The sequence below is a fragment of the Elephas maximus genome, chromosome 16, assembly GCF_024166365.1.
Source record: "Elephas maximus indicus isolate mEleMax1 chromosome 16, mEleMax1 primary haplotype, whole genome shotgun sequence".
NCBI classification, from domain to species: domain Eukaryota; kingdom Metazoa; phylum Chordata; class Mammalia; order Proboscidea; family Elephantidae; genus Elephas; species Elephas maximus.
The window spans coordinates 48,974,832-48,994,794 of NC_064834.1; the positions used below are offsets into that span (position 1 = coordinate 48,974,832).

The window sequence follows — 19,963 nt, forward strand, 5'->3', positions numbered from 1 at the left end:
GGCACAGAAGATTGCAAATTCTCCAAAACCTCCAAGGAAATTTTTCAGACTCAGCCGAGAAGAGTCTGGGTCAAATGTATCTCACTAATTGCTGACCTGGGTATGGAGTTTGATCCCAGAGACCACTCTTCCCAGGGTCAGATTTCTGCCTCCGACCAGCTGGGAGCTATGAAAATGTGCTCAAAAGTTATCAAAATATGTCTGCCTTTCTTGCGAGCCACTGCAGTCGCCAGGAGTGTGGGAAGAAGGAGTAGGCAGGTTTCAAAGGAAGCACAGTCTTCTCCAAAGTCCAGTTAAAACATCTCCTGTGTAGTAACCAACCTCTGTGAGCAGCACAAAGGCGCTGCATGTGACCAAACATCTACACACTTGGCCCACGAACGGGGCTCTCACAGCCTCGGACACCGAGGGGGTATGACAGGTCCTGTGAATTCACATCGACACACAATCTGCAGAAGAATCTCCAAAAACAAATTTTACAGGTCTGTAAACACACACAGGCTAACTACACACACGCACAGATACGCTATGAAGCTCAGTGGATTTAGAAAGGGCTGAGTTTCCTCAAGAATTCAGAAGTGGGAGAGAACAAGGGGAGGAGAAATGATGGTTTTTAGGACTTGTCATGTTCAATTTCTTCACCCTGGGGTCCCCCACTCCAAGCTTCTGACCTCTCCACATTATTCACCAGGTCCTTCCAGGACACACCTACCTCCTCGCTAGGTGCTGCATGTAACATACCCCAAGCCCCAAGCCCAAAGCCCTTAGGTCCCATTGTCTGTCTGGGTTGGGGATGGCAGGATCTGAGAGGGGTAGCCAGGTGGGGGACCAATGCCTGACAGCGAGGGAAGAATACTTACCTTGCTGGGGCAAACAATGGGGCGGGGGGGGGGCGGGGGGCGAAGACTAAAAGCTTCTACCCAATCCCATCATGTCACCCATCACTAGCCCTGGGAGCCCAAACCCACACACCCCACCCAGAGCACATCCCAAGGCCCATGTGTTGCAAAAGGAGATCTTATGCCCAGCGAGTGAGGGAAGCTTCCTTCCTGGCTGCCAGAAAGGCTTTCTGGCACAAATTCGCAGGCACCCTGTAGGAATAAAGTGCTGGCTGGCGCAGTGGGAAGGGCCTGACTGTGCTGAGCGCGGGTGCAGGTGTGAGGATGGGGAGCTGACATCCCGGCGAGGACCATTTGAATCCCAGGAAAAGGGAAACAACTGTTCTCTTGCTCCTGGCTCAGGGAAGACCCTCTAAGGCACTGGCCCGTCTAGTGTCTGCGCAGGCGAGGCCACAAAGGTCCTGCTCCCACCCCCGGTCCTGAATTGGGTCTGAGTTGGGAGGGCAACCTCGGGTCTCCCTGTGGGCCAGGGGGTGGAGGCCATACTCACAGGCGCTCGGTGCTCCGTGGGATGTTCTTAGGGATGGCCTGAAGCCCCGTGCCGTGGCAGTCCACCGTGGTGCCAGTGCAGGTGCAGAGGGCGGGGCATGCCGTGGCACCCAGGCGCCACGCAGCTGCCCACAGCAGCAGCCAGAGCTCGGGCCGGACGAGCCACGCCAAGGGCCCCTTCCAGGGCATCAGCACCATAGTGCCCTCGCCGCGTCTCGCTTGCGTGCCAGACGGCTGCAGCCGCTTACCATCCCCGTTCGGGGCCGCCTCCAGGTGCAGTCCCAGGGCAAAGCCACCGAGGAGACCGCAGGCCTGTGCTCTGCGCCCTTGCGGGCTAGGAGGCACCTTGCTCCTCCAAGCGACGGCGCCTGTGTGCGGACGCAGGAAGGGCGCCTCGGGCGGAGGGCGCTCGGCTCCTCTCCTGTTTCTCTCTGGCTCCGTCTCCCTCTCTCCCTCCCTCCAGCTCCCAACTGACTGCTGCAAGGAGGAAAATGGGCAGGCCCCGCGCGCGCACGCACCCCGCGCGCACACACACACACTCACATACACACTCTCACACCCGCAAGCTCGCCCCCACCCGGCAGTCATCCATCAATCGAAAAGCACACATCCAAGGCCAGACTCCTCCCAGCTCCCGGGCGCCCCCGGCCCCCGCCTCCCGACGACCACTCGGCCGCGGCTGTGAGTCGCGTACAGTTTCAAAGGTGGAACCTCCGAGGCACAGCGAGCTGACTGGGGCTGCGGGGGAGGGAAGTGGGGCCCCGACTCGACCTGTCCGGTGCTGGCCCTCGCCGGCCGCACACAAACCCCGAGGACGCGCACACTTAGAAGGACGCACCTCGGTACCGGCAGCCCCAGCTGCTAGTCCAGAGAGGAAAGACAGCCTTATTTTGCTGTCTCGTCTCCTCACCTGGGGACACAGCCAAGCTTCCCGCGAGGACGACGGAAGCGGCCTCCAGGCCCCACCAGACTTGCTTTGTCAATTTTTGGTGAAAGGAATCTCCGAGCCCCAGATGGCCTCTCCAAGCCACCTACCTTAGTCTTGTACCTTAGGGCGGAGGCTTGGCGGAGCACTAGGCCAAGTACAACTGTCCCTCCCTCAACACATTCTCCGCAGAAGAAGGCAGCAACCCCACTTCACAGAGGGGAGAGCTGAGGCCAGCCATACCAGGTTGAGAAAGATCCTGATTTGTACATTTGCACACCTGGGAGATGTCATTTCTGTCCTCGACAGCTACACTGGCTTCCTGCCGGGTCATCAGGAGGGGGTTGGAAGCGTAACAAATGTCCAATAGTATTCCACCATCTTTAACAGGTGAAAACAGATCAAAACTAGTATTCAGGGTAACCTGGAAAGGGGAAAATATCATCAAAGAACAGCAGAGAGGGGGCTGGAAAAGGGCTGGGGAGGCCTGCTCCCAGGAGGAGAGCCCTGACCACCTAGACCAGACCCCAGACCTTTAAAAAGTCTTTTGGGCTGGGACTTATTTCACTCTGAGGTAGACGTGCACAGGGTTGTGGGTTTGGGTGTGGATGAGATATCCAGGTGGGGAGACAATTAGCCTCCACCCCAGAAAAAGATGAAGGACCTCCCCAAACCAAGGGCAGCTGTTGTTTGTTGGTGCCCGGTGGAACCCAGGCATCCATCTGTCCGCTGGGCCAGCCCCTGGTGTAAGGCTGCCTACAACCGGATAAGAAGAAAGAATTGAGCATCTCAAGAAGCGCCTGCCTCACAGGAGTTGGTTACCTGGGTTTCCCCTTGGGAAAAAACAAAAGGAAAGGTAGCTGGATCTGAGAGGTGGCCAAGAGTAGGCACAATGTGGATAAAATTGGGGAGGAGGGAGAGAGAGTCTAGGATCCACAAGATTAACCCTTATCGCCCACCATGTACCAAAAGGTTACAGTTTTCCTTTTCCATCTTGATGAAAATTTTGCAGTTATCTCCACTGTCACAGCCCAGATAGAACTGTGACCAGTACCTCCTGAACTCACAACTAACATGGCTGCTTTTATGGGCTTTGACACTTCTTTTTTTCCTTCTCGGAAAGTTTTCATATCCCCCTGCCCATGACCTGCCTCCAAGACCATGGGTTCTTGAGCCTCAATCCAATGACAACTCTAAGGAGGAGCCTTTCTCAGGGGTTCTGGTGTGGTGTGGTTTTAGGGAACCTTCCCACAAACCTCTGGAGAGTGCAAGTGGTTATCGCTCTTGGCTACGAATCAAAAGGTTGGAGGTTAGAGTCCACCCAGAAGCACCTCAGAAGAAAGACCTGGCAATCATTTCAGAAAAAAATCAGCCATTGAAAACCCTGTGGAGCACAGTTCTACTCTGACACACATAAGGCCACCATGAGTTGGGGCCATCTTGGTGGCCACTGGCTCACGGGTTCCCACAAATCAGGTCGGAGCTCTGCAGCCTGCAGGGGGCCCTCTCCTCTCTTCCTCACAAACTCCTGTCCCTCCTCCACAGGGGTTCAGCCACGCCTCCCTCATGGAGCTCCCCAGATGCCTCAGGAGCCAGGGCCAACAAAACCCAGTTAAATCCTCATTCCTCTGCGCCTGCTGCTTTGTTTATTCCCTCGAAGCAGAAGCACGTTAAGTCTGGAACTCTGTTTACTTACGAGACTGCTTCTCCAGACACTCCCCCTGGGGCAGAGACAGCCCTGAGGTAGCTTCCTCACTCTGGCACTTACCCTAGCACCTGGCACTTAGTAGGCCTGTCATAAATGACACTCAAACTATTGAAGATGTCTGGTCTCCAATCTTCCGCTCTAGGGTGCCTCCCTGGCCCTGACCTCGGAGGGCCCCTAGGAAGCTAGGCCCCATGTGGGGAAGGGGCAGGGTGTTGATTAATCAGGCTATATGCTCTGGGGTCCTCGGAGAGGTGGGGTAAAGAGTGTGAGGAGAGGTGGGAGTGTGCAGGGTGCTGCAAAATCAGCCCTGCCTGCCATCCCTAGGGCTAGCCTCTACCCTAGAAGCTTCCAAACTAGCCTGGACAGTGAATCCCAAGCAGGCATGGAGCCAAGTTGTCACAGCCTGGCAAGGCCTGGCCTTTCTTTTGAAGGGGGGAAGAAAAGAGGCGCCCCCCCTCAGACCCAGGACAAAGACTCCCCACACCAGCCCATCAGGGGAGGCCCTGCCCCAGCAGCCAGGCAGCTCCCCAACTTGGCTCCCATCCCCAGTTCCTCCACCGCAGAACCTGGCCAGCTCCCCAATTTGGGAGGCAGCTCGCCATGAATGCACGCAGCTCATTAGCGTCCCCAGCACATTTACTCGTTAAACAACTGCCTGGCCTGCCGCACACCCCCAAGCCCCCCTTTGCTTTTTCAGTTTCCTCTCCTGTGCCCCTCCCTCTGTGGATCTCCCTACCCTCTCCCTGCAGCCAGGCCACCTGCTCCCTCCACAAGGGTGGGGAGGAGACAGGCCTGGCACATTACTTCTGCTGGGAATGCTCCACCAAGCCAGGCTCTGCCACTGGCCACCACAGGGCAGCCCCCAGAGGGGACTTTGGGGTTGGGTCGCTCTCATTCCCAGTAGTGTGAGCCTACCCTGAGTTCCCTCCACTATGCATGTTTGTGCTGCAGTTAAGGGCACTTCCTGCCATGACTTGGGGAGACAGCCCCCTCCTTCCAGCTTTCTGCACAGGATCCCCTCCTCCAGCTCTGCCATCCCCTCCTGGAGCACCAACAAAGTAGAGAAGCTGCATAAGATGGGGGAGCACTGTGGTTTGCATTTCCAAACCACCAAAGGCAGAAACAAGACAGAATGCCCCCTATTCAGACATGCATTACCAAACCAAACTCTTTGCCATCGAGTTGATTCCAGCTTACAGCGACTCTATAGGACGGAGTAGAATTGCCCCATAGGGCTCCAAAGAGCAGCTGGTGGATTCAAACTGCCAACCTTTTGGTTAGCAGCCATAGCTAACCTTAGCTCTCAACCCCTGCACCACTAGAGCTCCAGGCATTGTACAAAAAAAAAAAAAAAAAACCCAGTGCCATCGAAATCCCATAATTCAACTGGGAATAGGACGCAGGAAATGGCACTCAGTGAACTCACAGTCCAGTGGAAGGACGGAAAGAGGAAGCAGAAAAGCCCATCCGGCATGATAAATTTGGTAACAGGTAATGTGGAATGGCAGAGTAAAGAACCAGAAACCCAAATGTGGGACACATGGTAGGGCTAGAAGACTTCCTGGAAGAGGGGGCACTTCAACTGAGTCTTGAAGGATAAATAGGCTTTGGCTAGGCAGAAAAACAGGAAGAAAGGCTTTCCCAGCAAAGGGAACTGCATAAGCAAAGACACAGAGACCTGGAGCAGAGCAGACTGAGAGCAGAGGAGACAAGTTCCACAAGGTTGGAGTGTGGCAGAGGGTACAGGAAGTTAGAGAGGTGATGGAGGCACACCCCGGAGGCCCTGGTGCAACCCTTCTCTGGCTTTACTGGGCTTTCAGAATCACCCAGCCTGTCCTTGTGCTCAATCACACACCTATATATTTGTGCTTGGAAATATACTGTAACCAGTGACAATGGTTGCTTCTGGGGAGGGGACCTGGATGGTGGCAGGGAGTACAGTTTCTAGGTATGCTTTTTTTCTTCTGTTTGAATTTTTCACTCTGTGTAGTATGACCTAAACTACCCCCTCGTAAGACCATTACTTTTTTTAATTTTGTAGGGTGCTTATTATAAATACCAATTCCTAGGACCCATCCTAGATCTTCTTAATCGGCATCTGCACTGTTAGCAAGCTGGGTTGGGGAATAAGGCAGTGAGATTCTGATGCAGGTGGTTCCAGAGACCATGCTGTAAGAATCAAGGCCTGGTGCACTGAGTTAATGAGTTTGAACTTGGACCTGAAAACTCTGGGGAGTCATTGAAGGAAGTAGCCTGGAAGGGACAAAGGGTATGAGGCCTGCCTTCTTCCTCTCAGGTTTCTACACACTGTTAGCAAGGATGAGACACATCAAACAGAAACATAGCCACAGCAGGGGCAGGGGAGCTTGTGGGGCAGGAGACAGGAGCCATGTGATGTAGATGTACAGTAGCTTCAATCACAAAATGTCAAAGATGAAAGGGGATTAAGAAGTTATCAAATCCACTTGTACACTGAAAACTGTAATACACTGATGAAAGGAATTAAGGAAGATCTAAATAAATGGAAGGACATCCCAGTTCCTGGATTGGAAGATGTAATATTGCTAACGTGTCGGTACTAACCAAAGTGATCTATAGATTCAGCTCCATTCCTATGAAAATTCCAACAATCTTTTTTGCAGAAATTAAAAAACTCAATCCTCAAATTTATATGGAATTGCAAGGGCCTCCAAACAGTCAAAACAATCTTCAAAAAGAACAAAGTAGGAGGACTCACATGTCCCTATTTCAAAACATACATTAAAGCTACAGTAATCAAAACAGTGTGGTACTGGAATAATTGAAAGACTCACGAACCAATGGAATAGAATTGAGAATCCAGAAATAAACCTATACACCTATAGCCAATTGCTTTTCGACATGGGTGCTAAGTTCATCTAATGGAGAAAGAATAGTCTCCTCAATAAATGGTGCAGGGACAACTGAATCTCTACATGCAAAAGAATGAAGGTGGACCCATAGCCACACCATATAGAAAATGAACTCAAAATGATCAAAGACCTAAAACCATAAAAATCTTAGAACAAAACATAGGAGTAATGCCTCAGGATCTTCGTCAGTGGAGTCTTAGATATGACACCAGAAGCGCAAGTATCAAAAGAGATAAGTTGGACTTCATCAAAACTAAAAAATTTTGTGCATCAATACAGTTTATCAACAAAGTGAAGAGATAATAACCTATAGAATGGGAGAAAATACTTGGAAACCATATATCTGATAAGGATTTAATATTCAGAATATATAAAGAACTCTCCTCAACTTCACAACAAAAAGACACACAACCCTGTGTGTATATATATATATATACACATATATATACATATACATATATATACATATATATATATATATACAGCCATGCGCTGCATAATGTCTGTTCCGGCAACGTCTGACCACATAAACTGCGGTCCCATAAGGTTATAATAGAGTTCAGAAATCCGGTTCGGAGAATGGGATGTAGCAGACGTAATCGGACATATGGAATGCAACAGCTTTGCAAATGTATCTCATGTGTCTTGTATACAAAGAGATTGCGCTGCTAGGTGTATAATGATACTGTACATATATAACCTACTATACATATGTCTTGATAGTCATAACAAACACCTGTGTTACTGTTTTATGTATGTACTGTACTTTCTATCGTTATTTTAATGTGGACCTTCCCTACTTATAAATAAAAAGTTTACTGTATAACAATGGATGCGTCAACTCGTAGGCAGCAGCATCCCGTCTCGTATATCACGTGTCGCTTAAGTGTTGTAGCATTATCTCTCTGTTAAATTTTCTTCCGAAAATATTACCGAGAAATGCTTCATGGCTCCCAAATGCAGCAAAACCGGTGCTAGTGATAGCAGCAGCAAGAGGCAAAGGAGAAGTATCAGTTTGGAAGTGAAACAAGAGGTTATTAAACAACATGAACGTGGAAAATCAGTAAATACTATCGTTCCCAACTTAGGCATGTTCACAGCAGGTCCAAATCATATAACATCCTGTATCACAGAACGTATAGACATTAAGTGACACATGACTGTATATATATGTATAAACATTTGCAATTTCAACCTTTTTTATGCATACAATTTAGTGACATTAATTACGTTTACCATACTGTACAACCATCATCAGTATCTGTTTCCAATGCTCCTCGTCACCCTTAACAGAAACTCAGTACCCCTTAAGCAATATCTCTCCATTTCCCCTCCCACCTATACCTGGTAACCACTAATAAACTTTTGTCTCTAGCATTTGCCTATTCTAGATATTTCATGGAAGTGGGATCATACAATATTTGTCCTTCTGCATCTGGCTTATTTCACTCAGTGTAATGTTTTCAAGATTCATCCATGGTATAGCCTGTATCAGAACCTCATTTCTCTTTATGACTGAATAATATTCCATCGTATGTGTATACCACATTTTGTTTATCCATTCTTCCGTGAGTGGATATTTGGGTTGTTTCCACATTTTGGTTATTTTGAAAAGTGCTGCAATGAATATTGGTGTACATGTCTCTGTTTGAGTTCCTGCTTTCAAGTCTTTGGGGCATATATGTAGGAGCGGAATGGCTGGGTCATATGGTGATTCTTTGTTGAACCGTTTGAGGAATCACCACAATGTTTTCCATAGCTGATATACCATTTACGTTCCAGCAATACACATGGGTTACAATTTTTCCACATCTCTGCCAATAATACATATTTTCCATTTTTTTCTGATAATAACCATGCTAGTGGGGATGAGAGGAATCCTGCTGATGCAATGGTTAAGCGCTTGACTGCTAACCAAAGACTTGGTGGTTCGAACCCACCCATGGCTCCACAGGAGAAAGACTAGGTGATCTGCTCCCGTAAAGAGTACAGCCTAGAAAACACCGTAGAGTAGCTCTTCTGTGAAACATGGGGTCACCAGGAGTTGAAATAGACTCCACGGCACTTAATCACAACAACAACCAACCAAAAAACCAAACCTATCGTCGTCCAGTCGATTCCGACTCATCCCGACCCTATTGGACAGAATAGAACTGCCGCATAGGGTTTCCAAGGAGTGGTTGTTGTTGTGGTGCTGGTTAGGTGCCATCGAGTCAGCTCCGACTCATAGTGACCCCATGTACAACAGAAGGAAGCACTGCCTAGTCCTGCGCCATCCTCATGATCATTGTTATGCTTGAGCCCATTGTTGCAACCACTGTGTCAATCCATCTCCTTAAGGGTCTTCCTCTTTTTTGCTGACCTTGTACTTTACCAAGTGTGATGTCCTTCTCCGGGGACTGACTCCTCTTGATAACAAATCCAAAGTATGTGAGATGAAATCTCGCCATCCTTGCTTCTAAGGAGCATTCTGGTCGTACTTCTTCCAAGACCCAAAAACACCAAAAAAAACCCAGTGCGACAGATTTGTTTATTCTTTTGGCAGTCCATGGTATATTCAATATTCTTCACCAATACCACAATTTAAAGGCATCAATTCTTCAATCTTTCTTATTCATTGTCCAGCTTTCTCATACATATAAGGTGATTGAAAACACCACGGATTGGGGCAGGAGCACCTTAGTCTTCAAGGTGACATCTTCATTTTTTAACACTTCAAAGAAGTCTCTTGCAGCAGATTTGCCCAACGCAATGCCTCCTTTGATTTCCTGACTCCTGCTTCCATGGGTGTTGATTGTGGATCCAAGTAAAATGAAATCTCTGATAACTTCAATCTTTTCTCCATTTATCATGATGTTCCTTCCCTATTGGTCCAGTTGTGAGGATTTTTGTTTTCTTTATGTTGAGGTGTAATCCATACTGAAAGCCATGGTCTTTGATCTTCATCAGTAAGTGCTTCAAGTCCTCTCCACTTTCAGCAAGCAAGGTTGTATCATCTCCATAACAAGGTTGTTAATGAGTCTTCCTCCAATCCTGATGCCCCATTCTTCTTCATAGAGTCCAGCTTCTGCAATTATTTGCTCAGAATACAGATTGAATAAATATGGTGAAAGGATACAACCCTGACACACACTTTCCTGACTTTAAGCCACACAGTATTCCCTTGTTCTGTTAAACACCTGCCTCTTGATCTATGTACAGGTTCCTCATGAGCACAATAAAGTGTTCTGGAACTCCCATTCTTTACAATGTTATTCATAATTTGTTATGATCCACACAGTCAAATGCCTTTGAATAGTCAATAAAAAACAGGTAAACATCTTTCTGGTATTCTCTGCTTTCAGCCAGGATCCATCTGACATCAGCAATGATATTCCTCATTCCACATTCTCTTCTGAATCCTGTTTGAATTTCTGGCAGCTCCAGGTAGATATACTACTGAAGCCACTTTTGAATGATCTTCAGCAAAATTTTACTTGCCTGTGATATTAATGATATTGTTTGATAATTTCCACATTCATTTGGGTCATCTTTCTTGAAAATAGGCACAAGTATGGATCTCTTCCTGTTGTTGTCCAGGTAGCTGTCTTCCAAATTTCTTGGCATAGACAAGTGAGCACTTCCAGCTCTGCATCCATTTGTTGAAACATCTCAATTGATATTCCTTCAATGCCTGAAGGGTTGTTTTTTGTCAATGCCTTCAGTGCAGCTTGGATTTCTTCCTTCAGTATCAATGGTTCTGATCATATGCCACCTCCTGAAATGGTTGAATATCAACCAATTTTTTCTGGTATACTGACTCATTTATTCCTTCCATCTTTTCATGCTTCCTGTGTCGTTTAATATTTTCCCTGTAGAATCCTTCGATATTGCAACTTCAGTGTTGAATTTTTTCTTAGTTCTTTCAGCTTGAGAAATGCTGAGCGTGTTCTTTCCTTTTGGTTTTCTATCTCCAGGTCTTCGCACATGTGACTATAATACTTTACTTTGTCTTCCTGAGTCACCCTTTGAAATCTTCTGTTCAGCCCTTTGACTTCGCCATTTCTTCCTTTTGCTTTAGCTGCTTGACGTTCAAGAGCAAGTTTCAGAGTCTCTTCTGATGTGCATTTTGGTCTTTTCTTTCCTTTGTGTCTTTTTAATGACCTCTTACTTTCTTCCTGTTTGATGTCTTTGATGTCATTCACAACTTGTCTGGTCTTCAGTCATTAGTGTTCAATGCATCAGATCTGTTCTTCAGGTGGTCTGTAAATTCAGGTGAGATATACTCAAGGTCCTACTTTGGCTCTCGTGGACTTGTTCTAATTTCGTTCAGTTTCAACTTCAACTTGCTTATGAGCAATTGATGGTCTGTCCCACAGTTGGCCGCTGGCCTTGTTCTGACTGATGATATTGAGCTTTTCCATCACCTCTTTCCACTGATGTAGTTAATTTGATTCCTGTGTATTCCATCTAGCAAGTTCCATGTGTGTAGTCGCCATTTATGCCGGTGAAAAAGGAGCAGCTGGTGGATTCAAACTGCTGACCTCATGAGTAACAGCTGAGCTCTAAACCACTGTGCCACCAGCGCTCCACTACAACAACAGTGGTGATGAAATGGTATTTCACTGTGGTTTTGATTTGCATTTTCCTAATGACTAAGGACAATGAGCATCTTTTCATGTGCTTGTTGCCCATATGTATATCTTCATTGGAGAACTACCTGTTCAAATCCTTTGCCTGTTTTTTTTTAATTGAGATTTTTTGTTTATTTGTTGCTGAGGGGCAGTAATCTATAGAATCAGCGAAGGCTTCCAGCAATGACAGACTATAAGGTAAGCTCTAAAGGATGACACCACCTGTCTGTCATTCGACGTGTGGTTGCATGCATGTTGCTGTGATGGTGGAAGCCATGCCACTGATATTTCAAATATCAGCAGGCTCACTCATGGTGGACAGATTTTAGCAGAGCTTCCAGACTAAGACAAACTAGGAGGAAATGTGTGGTGATCTACATCCAAAATTAGCCAACAAAAGCCCTTTGTATCACAGAATATTGTCTAAGACTTCAACTTGCTTATTTGGATATGTCATGAGGAGGAACTGATCGCTGGAGAAGGACATCATGTTTGGTAAAATGGAGAGCCAGTGAAGACGAGGGAAACTCTCAATGACATGGATTGACACAGTGGATTCAAGCATACCAATGATCATGAAGGTGGCGCAGGACCGGACAACATTTCTTTCTGTTATATATGGGGTCACCATGAGCCAGAGCGCTGTGGACAGCAACTAACAACCACAAGAAAGGATGATTAGGAGTTAGCCAGTTAAGCAGGAGCAAGGGAAGAGTGTTCTAGACAAAGGGAACAGAGTAGGAAAAAAGCCCAGAGGCAAGAATACAAGAACAGGGTATTTTGGCATGATTAAGGGTAGGTTTTCAGGAGGGAGGTGAGACTGGGGTTGGGGTCAAGGAAGGGAAGATCCTAAAGGGCCGAGTAAATCTGTGGAGCTTCACTGAATCCTGAGGGGAATGGGAAGCCATCTGGGGGGTTTAAGCTGAGTAGTGAGATATGATCAGATTTCTCTCCTCTACTCATCCTCTGCTTCAGCATCCTATGTCTCCTGGGGCATGTGTTTCCTGTTTGGAAGCACATCAAATTTCCAAAACCCACATGTGAGGAGAAAGAGGCAGCCCCTCCATCCGAGCCAGGCTTCAGCCCTCAGATGTCCAAGAAGATGACAAAAATATGACATCAGGAAGACCTTTAATCCACCTGAGCCTCAGGGGCCTCATCTGTAAAGAATAATCCTAACAGCTAACACTTCTATCCTGCGTATACACTCTAAGGGCTTATACGCTCTCAAGAGCTTTACATATTAAATCAGTGAATCCTCCCAACAAGTTTAATAAGGGAGGTACTATTTTTACAAATGAGGAACCAAAAGCACAGAGAAGTTTAGTAACTAGCCCAAGGTCACACAGCACATGGGAGGCCAGAGCTGAGGTGTAAAACGGGAATAAGATCTACCTCCTGGGATGGGTGTGATAATACACATGAAAGTGTCTTATGCTGTGCTGGCACGTGGTAAGTGCTGAAATAAATGCTTTTAAAAAAAGCCAAAACTGGTAGAAGTGATAGCATAGGGGAAAACTCTGCTTAGAGAAAGATCCTTTTGATAAACATTATATATAATTTATCCTGGAGGGTTCCCCTATATTCTTTTTCCTTAGCTCCTTCTGCAAATGAATGCTTTCTGGGTCTGCTTATCACTGTAACTGACCCAAGTCCAGATATTCTTAGACCTTTCCTGGCCTTCTTAGACTGTGATGGCATCGATCTGGTCCCACAAGTAGCCGTCCTTCTTAAACTGGCAAAAACCCAAGTTCAGCAACTCATAGCCTAAAACCATCAAATGAAATTCGCTGTAAATCTAATTTTTAAAACTCCAACATGTTAACAGCATTTTGGATGGCAGCAGGTGATTTCTGGTCTCTTCTTTTATATCCTTGGCTATTTTTCACATTTTCTACAATAAAAAATTAAAACATTATTTTGGAAATGAAAATGTAGTTACTAAACCTCTAATTGTCGCCTGAATAAAATTATCATTAAATGTAATGATTTTGTGAGCAAATGAAATAACGCATTTTACATCCTACACTGACAGAGCTGCTATAGATCTGCTTCTTGTTGTTGTTGTCAGTTGACGCTTTGTTGATTCCGATTCATGGTGACCCCAAGTTGCAGAGTAGAACTGCTCCATAGGGTTTTCAAGGCTGAGACATTTTGGAAGCAGATTGCCAGGTCTATCTTCCAAAGCACCACTTGGTAGGTTTGAACCACCAACCTTGCAGCTAGTAATCAAGCACTTAACCATTAGTATCACATGGATCTGCAATGGGGCTTAAAACTAAGTGATGGGTAGTTAAGGAAGTCCCTGGGTGGCACCAACAGTTAAGTGCTCCGCTACTAGACAAAAGGTTCATGGTTTGAACACACCCAGAGGCACCTCAGAAGACAGGCCTGGCGATCTACTTCCAAAAGGTCACAGCTTTGAAAACCTGCGGAGCAGTTCTACTCTGCACACAAGGGATCGCCATGAGTCAGAATCGAGTCAACAGCAAATCACAACAGTTAAGGGAGAGAATGTGGTCCAGAATACCCTGTCCTCTGGTCTTTGTCTCATACCGCCCAGGAAGGGCCCCCAAAAATGATGAAAACAAGAGCATTAAGCACCTGCTGCTCCAAGAGGTTAAATTACTTGCTCATGGTAGGCTCGATATTTGAACCCAGGCCATTTGACTCCAGTTCCCTCACAGTGACAAAACTCCATGCTATAGATGGTATAATGTGAGATTAATAACCTGTAGGCAACTCTGCAAGGGGAGTGGGGCGCTGTCATCCCCATTTACAAATGAGAAATTTGAGGCTTTCTGAAAGAGCCCCTTGCTGCTAGTGGTGGCAAAGTTCCATTTTGAGACCCAGCCCTGGCTGCCTGCAAAGCCCAGCCTGAACGACTGGTTGCAGATTTCAAACACTTGCCGTATTTACATTGAGTGGGGAACCCGGGAGAGGAGGCAGGAAAGGCTTGGAAGGGTTTTCAGAAAGGGCAGAAAGAATTTTTTAAAATATTGATTGTGAGGCTGCTTTGAGATTCTGCCAAGTCATTTGGGATCTTTGGAGGGCCTTTCATCCCGTTCAGTGAACACTCATCACCTGGCCTTCGGAGGCCCGGCAGCGGCCGGGAGCCCAGGGTCCTGGGCAGTTCCCTGGACTCTCTGCCCCGCGGGCCCGTCGGTTTGGCCCCGGCGTCCCTGAGCTGCCGTGCATGCTCTGCCAGCCGCGGCACGGAGGGGCCCCGCCACCGGTTCCGGGGCGAGGGGCGGGAGGACAGGGAGAGGGCGTCGTGGGGCCATCTGGAGCCTCTGCTGGGGCGGGGGGGTCTCAGAGCAAAGGGACACTGCTTGCCTTTTGTTGGATCAATCAGAACAGCGCCTGTGGACAAATGGGGGTGGAGCGACGCGGAGACTCTCTGGGGGGTTTTCAGGCACCATCTGCGAGGGGGTGGGGGCAAACTTGCACCCAAGAAGGGCAGGGTTGGTCCCGGCTCTGTGATGAGCCCACTTGCCCAGCCACTGTGTATTCAGCTTCCCTCCGTGGGGACAGATGCTTACGGTCCCAGCACAGCATAACTGAACGCTTCTTCAGAGACAAACACTCCCCCACCCCCATTTTTTCAGATTAGGAAAACAGAGCCCCTAGAGGAAAAGTGGAGACCCTGGTGGCTAGTGGTTAAGTGCTGTGACTGCCAATCAAAAGGTTGGCAGTTTGAATTCACCAGGTGCTCCTTGGAAACTCTATGGGGCAGTTCTACCCTGCCGATAGGGTTGCTATGAGTCAGAATCAACTCAAGGGCAAGGGGTTTGGTTTTTTGGTTAGAGGGAAAGTGGAAACCCTGGTGGTGTGGTGGTTAAGAGCTACAGCTGCTAACCAAAAGGTTGGCAGGTCGAATCCACCAGTTGCTCCTTGGAAACTAGGAGACAGTTCTACTCTGTCCTATAGGGTTGCTATGAGTCAGAATTGACTGGAGGGCAACAGATTGGGTTCTTGCTTAGAGGGGAAGTGGAGCTCTGGTAACATGGTGGTTAAGTGCTGGGCTGCTAACTGAAAGGTAGGCAGTTGGGGAGGTTCTACTCTGTCACATAGGGTCGCTATGAGTCAGAATCGACCTGACGGCAGTGGATTTGGGTTTTTTTTTTTATGAGTCAGACTCGAATCCACTGGAAGGCACACAACAACAACAGAAGGAAAGTGAAGGCCCTGGGTGGCACAAAAGACTAAGCGCTCCACTGTTAGCTGAAAGATTGACAGTTTGAATGCCTCAGAAGACAGGCCTGGCCATCTGCTTCCAAAAGGCCACAACCTTAAAAATCCTATGGAGCAGTTCCACACCTGGGGTCACCATGAGTCGGAATCAAGACAACTGGTTTGGTTTTGGTTTAGAGGGGAAGGAACTGACCCCCTGACACTGAGCTGATTCCCTGGGCCTACCTCACAGGCTTGCTCTGCATATTGAGATGATCCCTTCCAGCGCTGTCTTCCCCCCTGACTGTCACCTTCTGTGCTGTTCATGTTTGCAGCCTAGCACCTAGCCCCCTACCTATAGGAGCTCAATAAATATTTGTGAAACAGAATTGAACTGCGAAGAGAGTAGAAAATTTGGGTCTCTGGCTCCCAGTCTTTGAGGAAAGGCAGATTTAGGAATCTAGGAATGACAGTTGGTCAGAGCCCGTTAGCCGAAGGTGAAGTAACGGATCCAGCCCAGGGATCCCAGGCCCTGCCCAAAGCTCCACTCCCTTCTGTGAGGAAAGAGCTACTCACTCCTTCCTTCCCTCCCTACCCTTTTCTCCAGGGCTTAGGTGGGGAATTCACCTGAGGGGTTTGCCTTAAAACCCTAGAGCTGGACAGTAGGATAGCTAAGATTTAAAAAAGAAAATAATAAATGTTGGAGGGGCTGTGGAGAAATTGGAACCCACATCCATTGTTGGTGGGAATGCAAAATGATACAGCCATTGTGAAAAACAGTCTGCCAGTTCTTCAAAATACAAGAGGTAGAGGTGCCATATGACCCAGCAACTCCACTCCTAAGTATATACCCTAATAGAAGTGACATGAACAGACATATGCATACCTATGTTCATTGCAGTGCTATTTACAATAGCAAAAAGATGGAAACAACCTAAGTGTCCATCAACAGATAAATGGATAAGTAAAATATGGTACATACATACAAAGGAATATTACTCAGCAATAAAGGAAAATGAGTTCCCAAAACATCTTGGAACATAGATGAACTTAGACAACATTGATGTTGAGCAAAATAAGTCAATCAGAATAAAACAAATATTGTATGTTTTCACTTTTATGAAATGACATGAACAAGTAAATGTACCAAAAACTGAAACCAAACCCATTACTGCTGAGTTCATCCCGACTCATAGCAACCCTGTAGGGCAGTAGAACTGTCCCATAGGGTTTCCAAAGTTGTAATCCTTATGGAAGCAGACTGCCATATATTTCTCCCATGAAGCAGCTGGTGGGTTCAAATCACCGAACTTTTGGTTAGCAGACCATTGTGCCACCAGGGCTCCTTTTTAGTAAATATACAGAAATTATTATTTTTTTTAATTCTTACAGCTGGAGATAACCTTCCATAACCTCTAGTTATGTCCTACGTAATGTTTTCTTAAATGATTTCATTAAGTTCATTCAACAAGTGCTGTGTATCCACCATGAACAAGGCCCGTATTGCTGAAACAAGAGGTGTGATCGTTTGTTAAAATTATTGTGGTTTTTAGTTGCCATCAAGTCAGTTCCAACTCATGGCGACCCATCTGTAACAGTGAAGCAGAGCAAAACATTGTTTGGTCCTGTGCCATCATTACAATCATTGCTATGTTTGAGCCCATTTTTACAGCCACTGTGTCAATCCACCTCCTTGAGGGTCTTCCCCTTTTTCACTGACGCTTTACTTTACCAATCATGATGTCTTTCAGGGACTGGTCCCTCCTGATAACGTGTCCAAAGTACTTGAGACTAAGTCTCGCCATCTTTGCTTCTAAGGAATATTCTCACTATAGTTCTTCCAAGAAAAACCTATTCATTCTTCTGGCAGTCCATGGTGTATCCAATATTCTTCACCTACACTGTAATTCAAAGGCACCAATTTTTCAGTCTTCCTTATTCATTGTCCAGCTTTTGCATATATATGAGGATATTGAAAATACCATGGCTTGGGTCAGGCTCACCTTAGGACTCAAATTGACATCGTTGCTTTTTAACTCTTTAAAGAGGTCTTTTGCGGTAGATTTGCCCACTGCAATATGTCATTTGATTTCTTAACTGCTGCTTCCATAGGCGTTGATTGTGGATCCAAGTAAAATGAAAGACTTGACAATTTCAAACTTTTTTCCATTCATCATGGTGTTCCCTATCGGTCCAGTTGTGAAGATTTTTGTTTTCTTTATGCTGAGGTGTAATCCATACTGAAGGCTGTGGTCTTTGATCTTCATCAGTAAGTGCTTCAAGTCCTCTTCACTTTCAGCAAGCAAGGCTGTGTCATCTGCATATTACAGGTTGTTAAAGAGTCTTCCTCCAATCCTGATGCACCATTCTTCTTCATAGAGTCCAGCTTCTCGAATTATTTGTTCAGCATATACATTGAACAAGCATCGTGAAAGGATACAATCCTGAGGCACACCTTTCCTGACTTTAAACCATGCAGTATCCCCTTGTTCTGTTTGAATGACTGATTCTTGGTCTATGTACAGGTTCTGCATGAGCACAATTAAGTGTTCTAGAATTCCAAGTCTTTGCAATGCTATACATAGTTTGTTATGATCCACACAGTCAAATGCCTTTGCATAGTCAACAAAACACAGGTAAACATCTTTCTGGTATTCTCTGATTTCAGCCAAGATATATCTGACATCAGCGATGATATCCCTTGTTCCACGTCTTCTTCTGAATCTGGCTTGAGTTTCTGGTAGTTTCCTGTCAGTGTACTGCTGCAACCATTTTTGAATGATCCTCAGCAAAATTTTACTTGCATGTGATTTTAATAACACCCCGTACCCGGTGCTATTGTTCAATAATTTCCACATTCTGTTAGATCACCTTTCTTTGGAATGGGCACAAACACGGATCTCTTTCAGCCAGTTGGCCAGGTAGCTGTCTTCCAAATTTCTTAGCATAGATGAGTGAGCACCTCCAGAGCTGCATCCATTTGTTGAAACATCTCGCTTGGTATTCCGTCAATTCCTGGAGCCTTGATTTTCACTAATGCCTTCAGTGCACCTTAAACTTCTTCCTTCAATACCATAGCCTCTTGATCATATGCTACCTCCTGAAATGGTTGAACATAGACCAATTCTTTTTGGTACAGTAACTCTGTGTAGTCCTTCTTTCTTCTTTTGATGCTTCCCGTGTCATTTAATATTTTCCTGTAGAATCCTTCAAGCTTGCAACTCGAGGCTTGAATTTTGTCTTCAGTTCTTTCAACCTGAGAAATGCCAAGTGTGTTCTTCCCTTTTGGTTTTCTAACTCCAGGTCTTTGCACATGTCATTACAATACTTTACTTTGTCTTCTCAAGCCACCCTTTGAAATCTTCTGTTCAGTTTTTACTTCATCATTTCTTCCATTTGTTTTAGCTACTTGACATTCAAGAGCAAGCTTCAGAGTCTCTTCTGACACCCATTTTGGTCTTTTCTGTCTTTTTAATGACCTTTTGCTTTCTTCGTGTATAATGTTCTTGATATCATTACACAACTCACCTGGTCTTCATTCATTAGCGTTCAGTGCATAAAATCTGCTCTTGAGATGACCTCTAAATTCAGGTGGGATATATTCAAGGTCGTACTTTGGCTGCTTGGACTTGTTTTAATATTCTTCAGCTTGAACTTGAACTTGCATATGAGCAATTGACAGTCAGTTCTGCAGTCAGCCTCTGGCGTTGTTCTGACTGATGGTGTTAAGTTTTCCTCGTCTCTTTCCACAGCTGTAGATGATTTGATTCCTATGTATTCCATCTGGTGAGGTCCATGTGTATAGTTGCCATTTATGTTGTTGAAAAAAGATATTTCCAATGAATAGATCATTGGTCTTGCAAAATTCTATCATACAATCTCTGGCATCGTTTCTGTCACCAAGGCCATATTTTCCAACTACTGATCCTTCTTCTTTGTTTCCAGCTTTCACATTCCAATCACCAATAATTATTAATGCATCTTTATTGCATGTTTGATCAATTTCAGACTGCAGAAGTTGGCAAAAATCTTCAGTTTCTTCATCATTGGCTTTAGTGGTTGGTATGTAAATTTGAATAATAGTCGTATTAACTGATTTTCGCTATAGACATACGGATATTATCCTATCACTGACAGTGTTGTACTCCAGGATAGATCTTGAAATGTTCTCTTTGATCATGAATGTGATGCCATTCCTCTTCAATTTGTCATTCCTGGCATAGTAGACCATATGATTAAAAATATATATATATATGATTGTCTGA

General features: G+C 46.0%; 1 protein-coding gene across 1 annotated transcript in view; it reads right to left on the bottom strand.

Annotated features, from left to right (window-relative positions):
* Positions 1-1,661, bottom strand: part of SLIT1 (slit guidance ligand 1) — a 207,747-nt gene extending 206,086 nt beyond the window's left edge. Inside the window, exon 1 of the mRNA XM_049855841.1 lies at positions 1,390-1,661. Within this exon, the coding sequence (XP_049711798.1) occupies positions 1,390-1,586 (197 nt within the window). The 5' untranslated portion in view covers positions 1,587-1,661. The remainder of the gene's footprint in view (positions 1-1,389) is intronic.
* Positions 1,662-19,963: the final 18,302 nt, after the last annotated feature.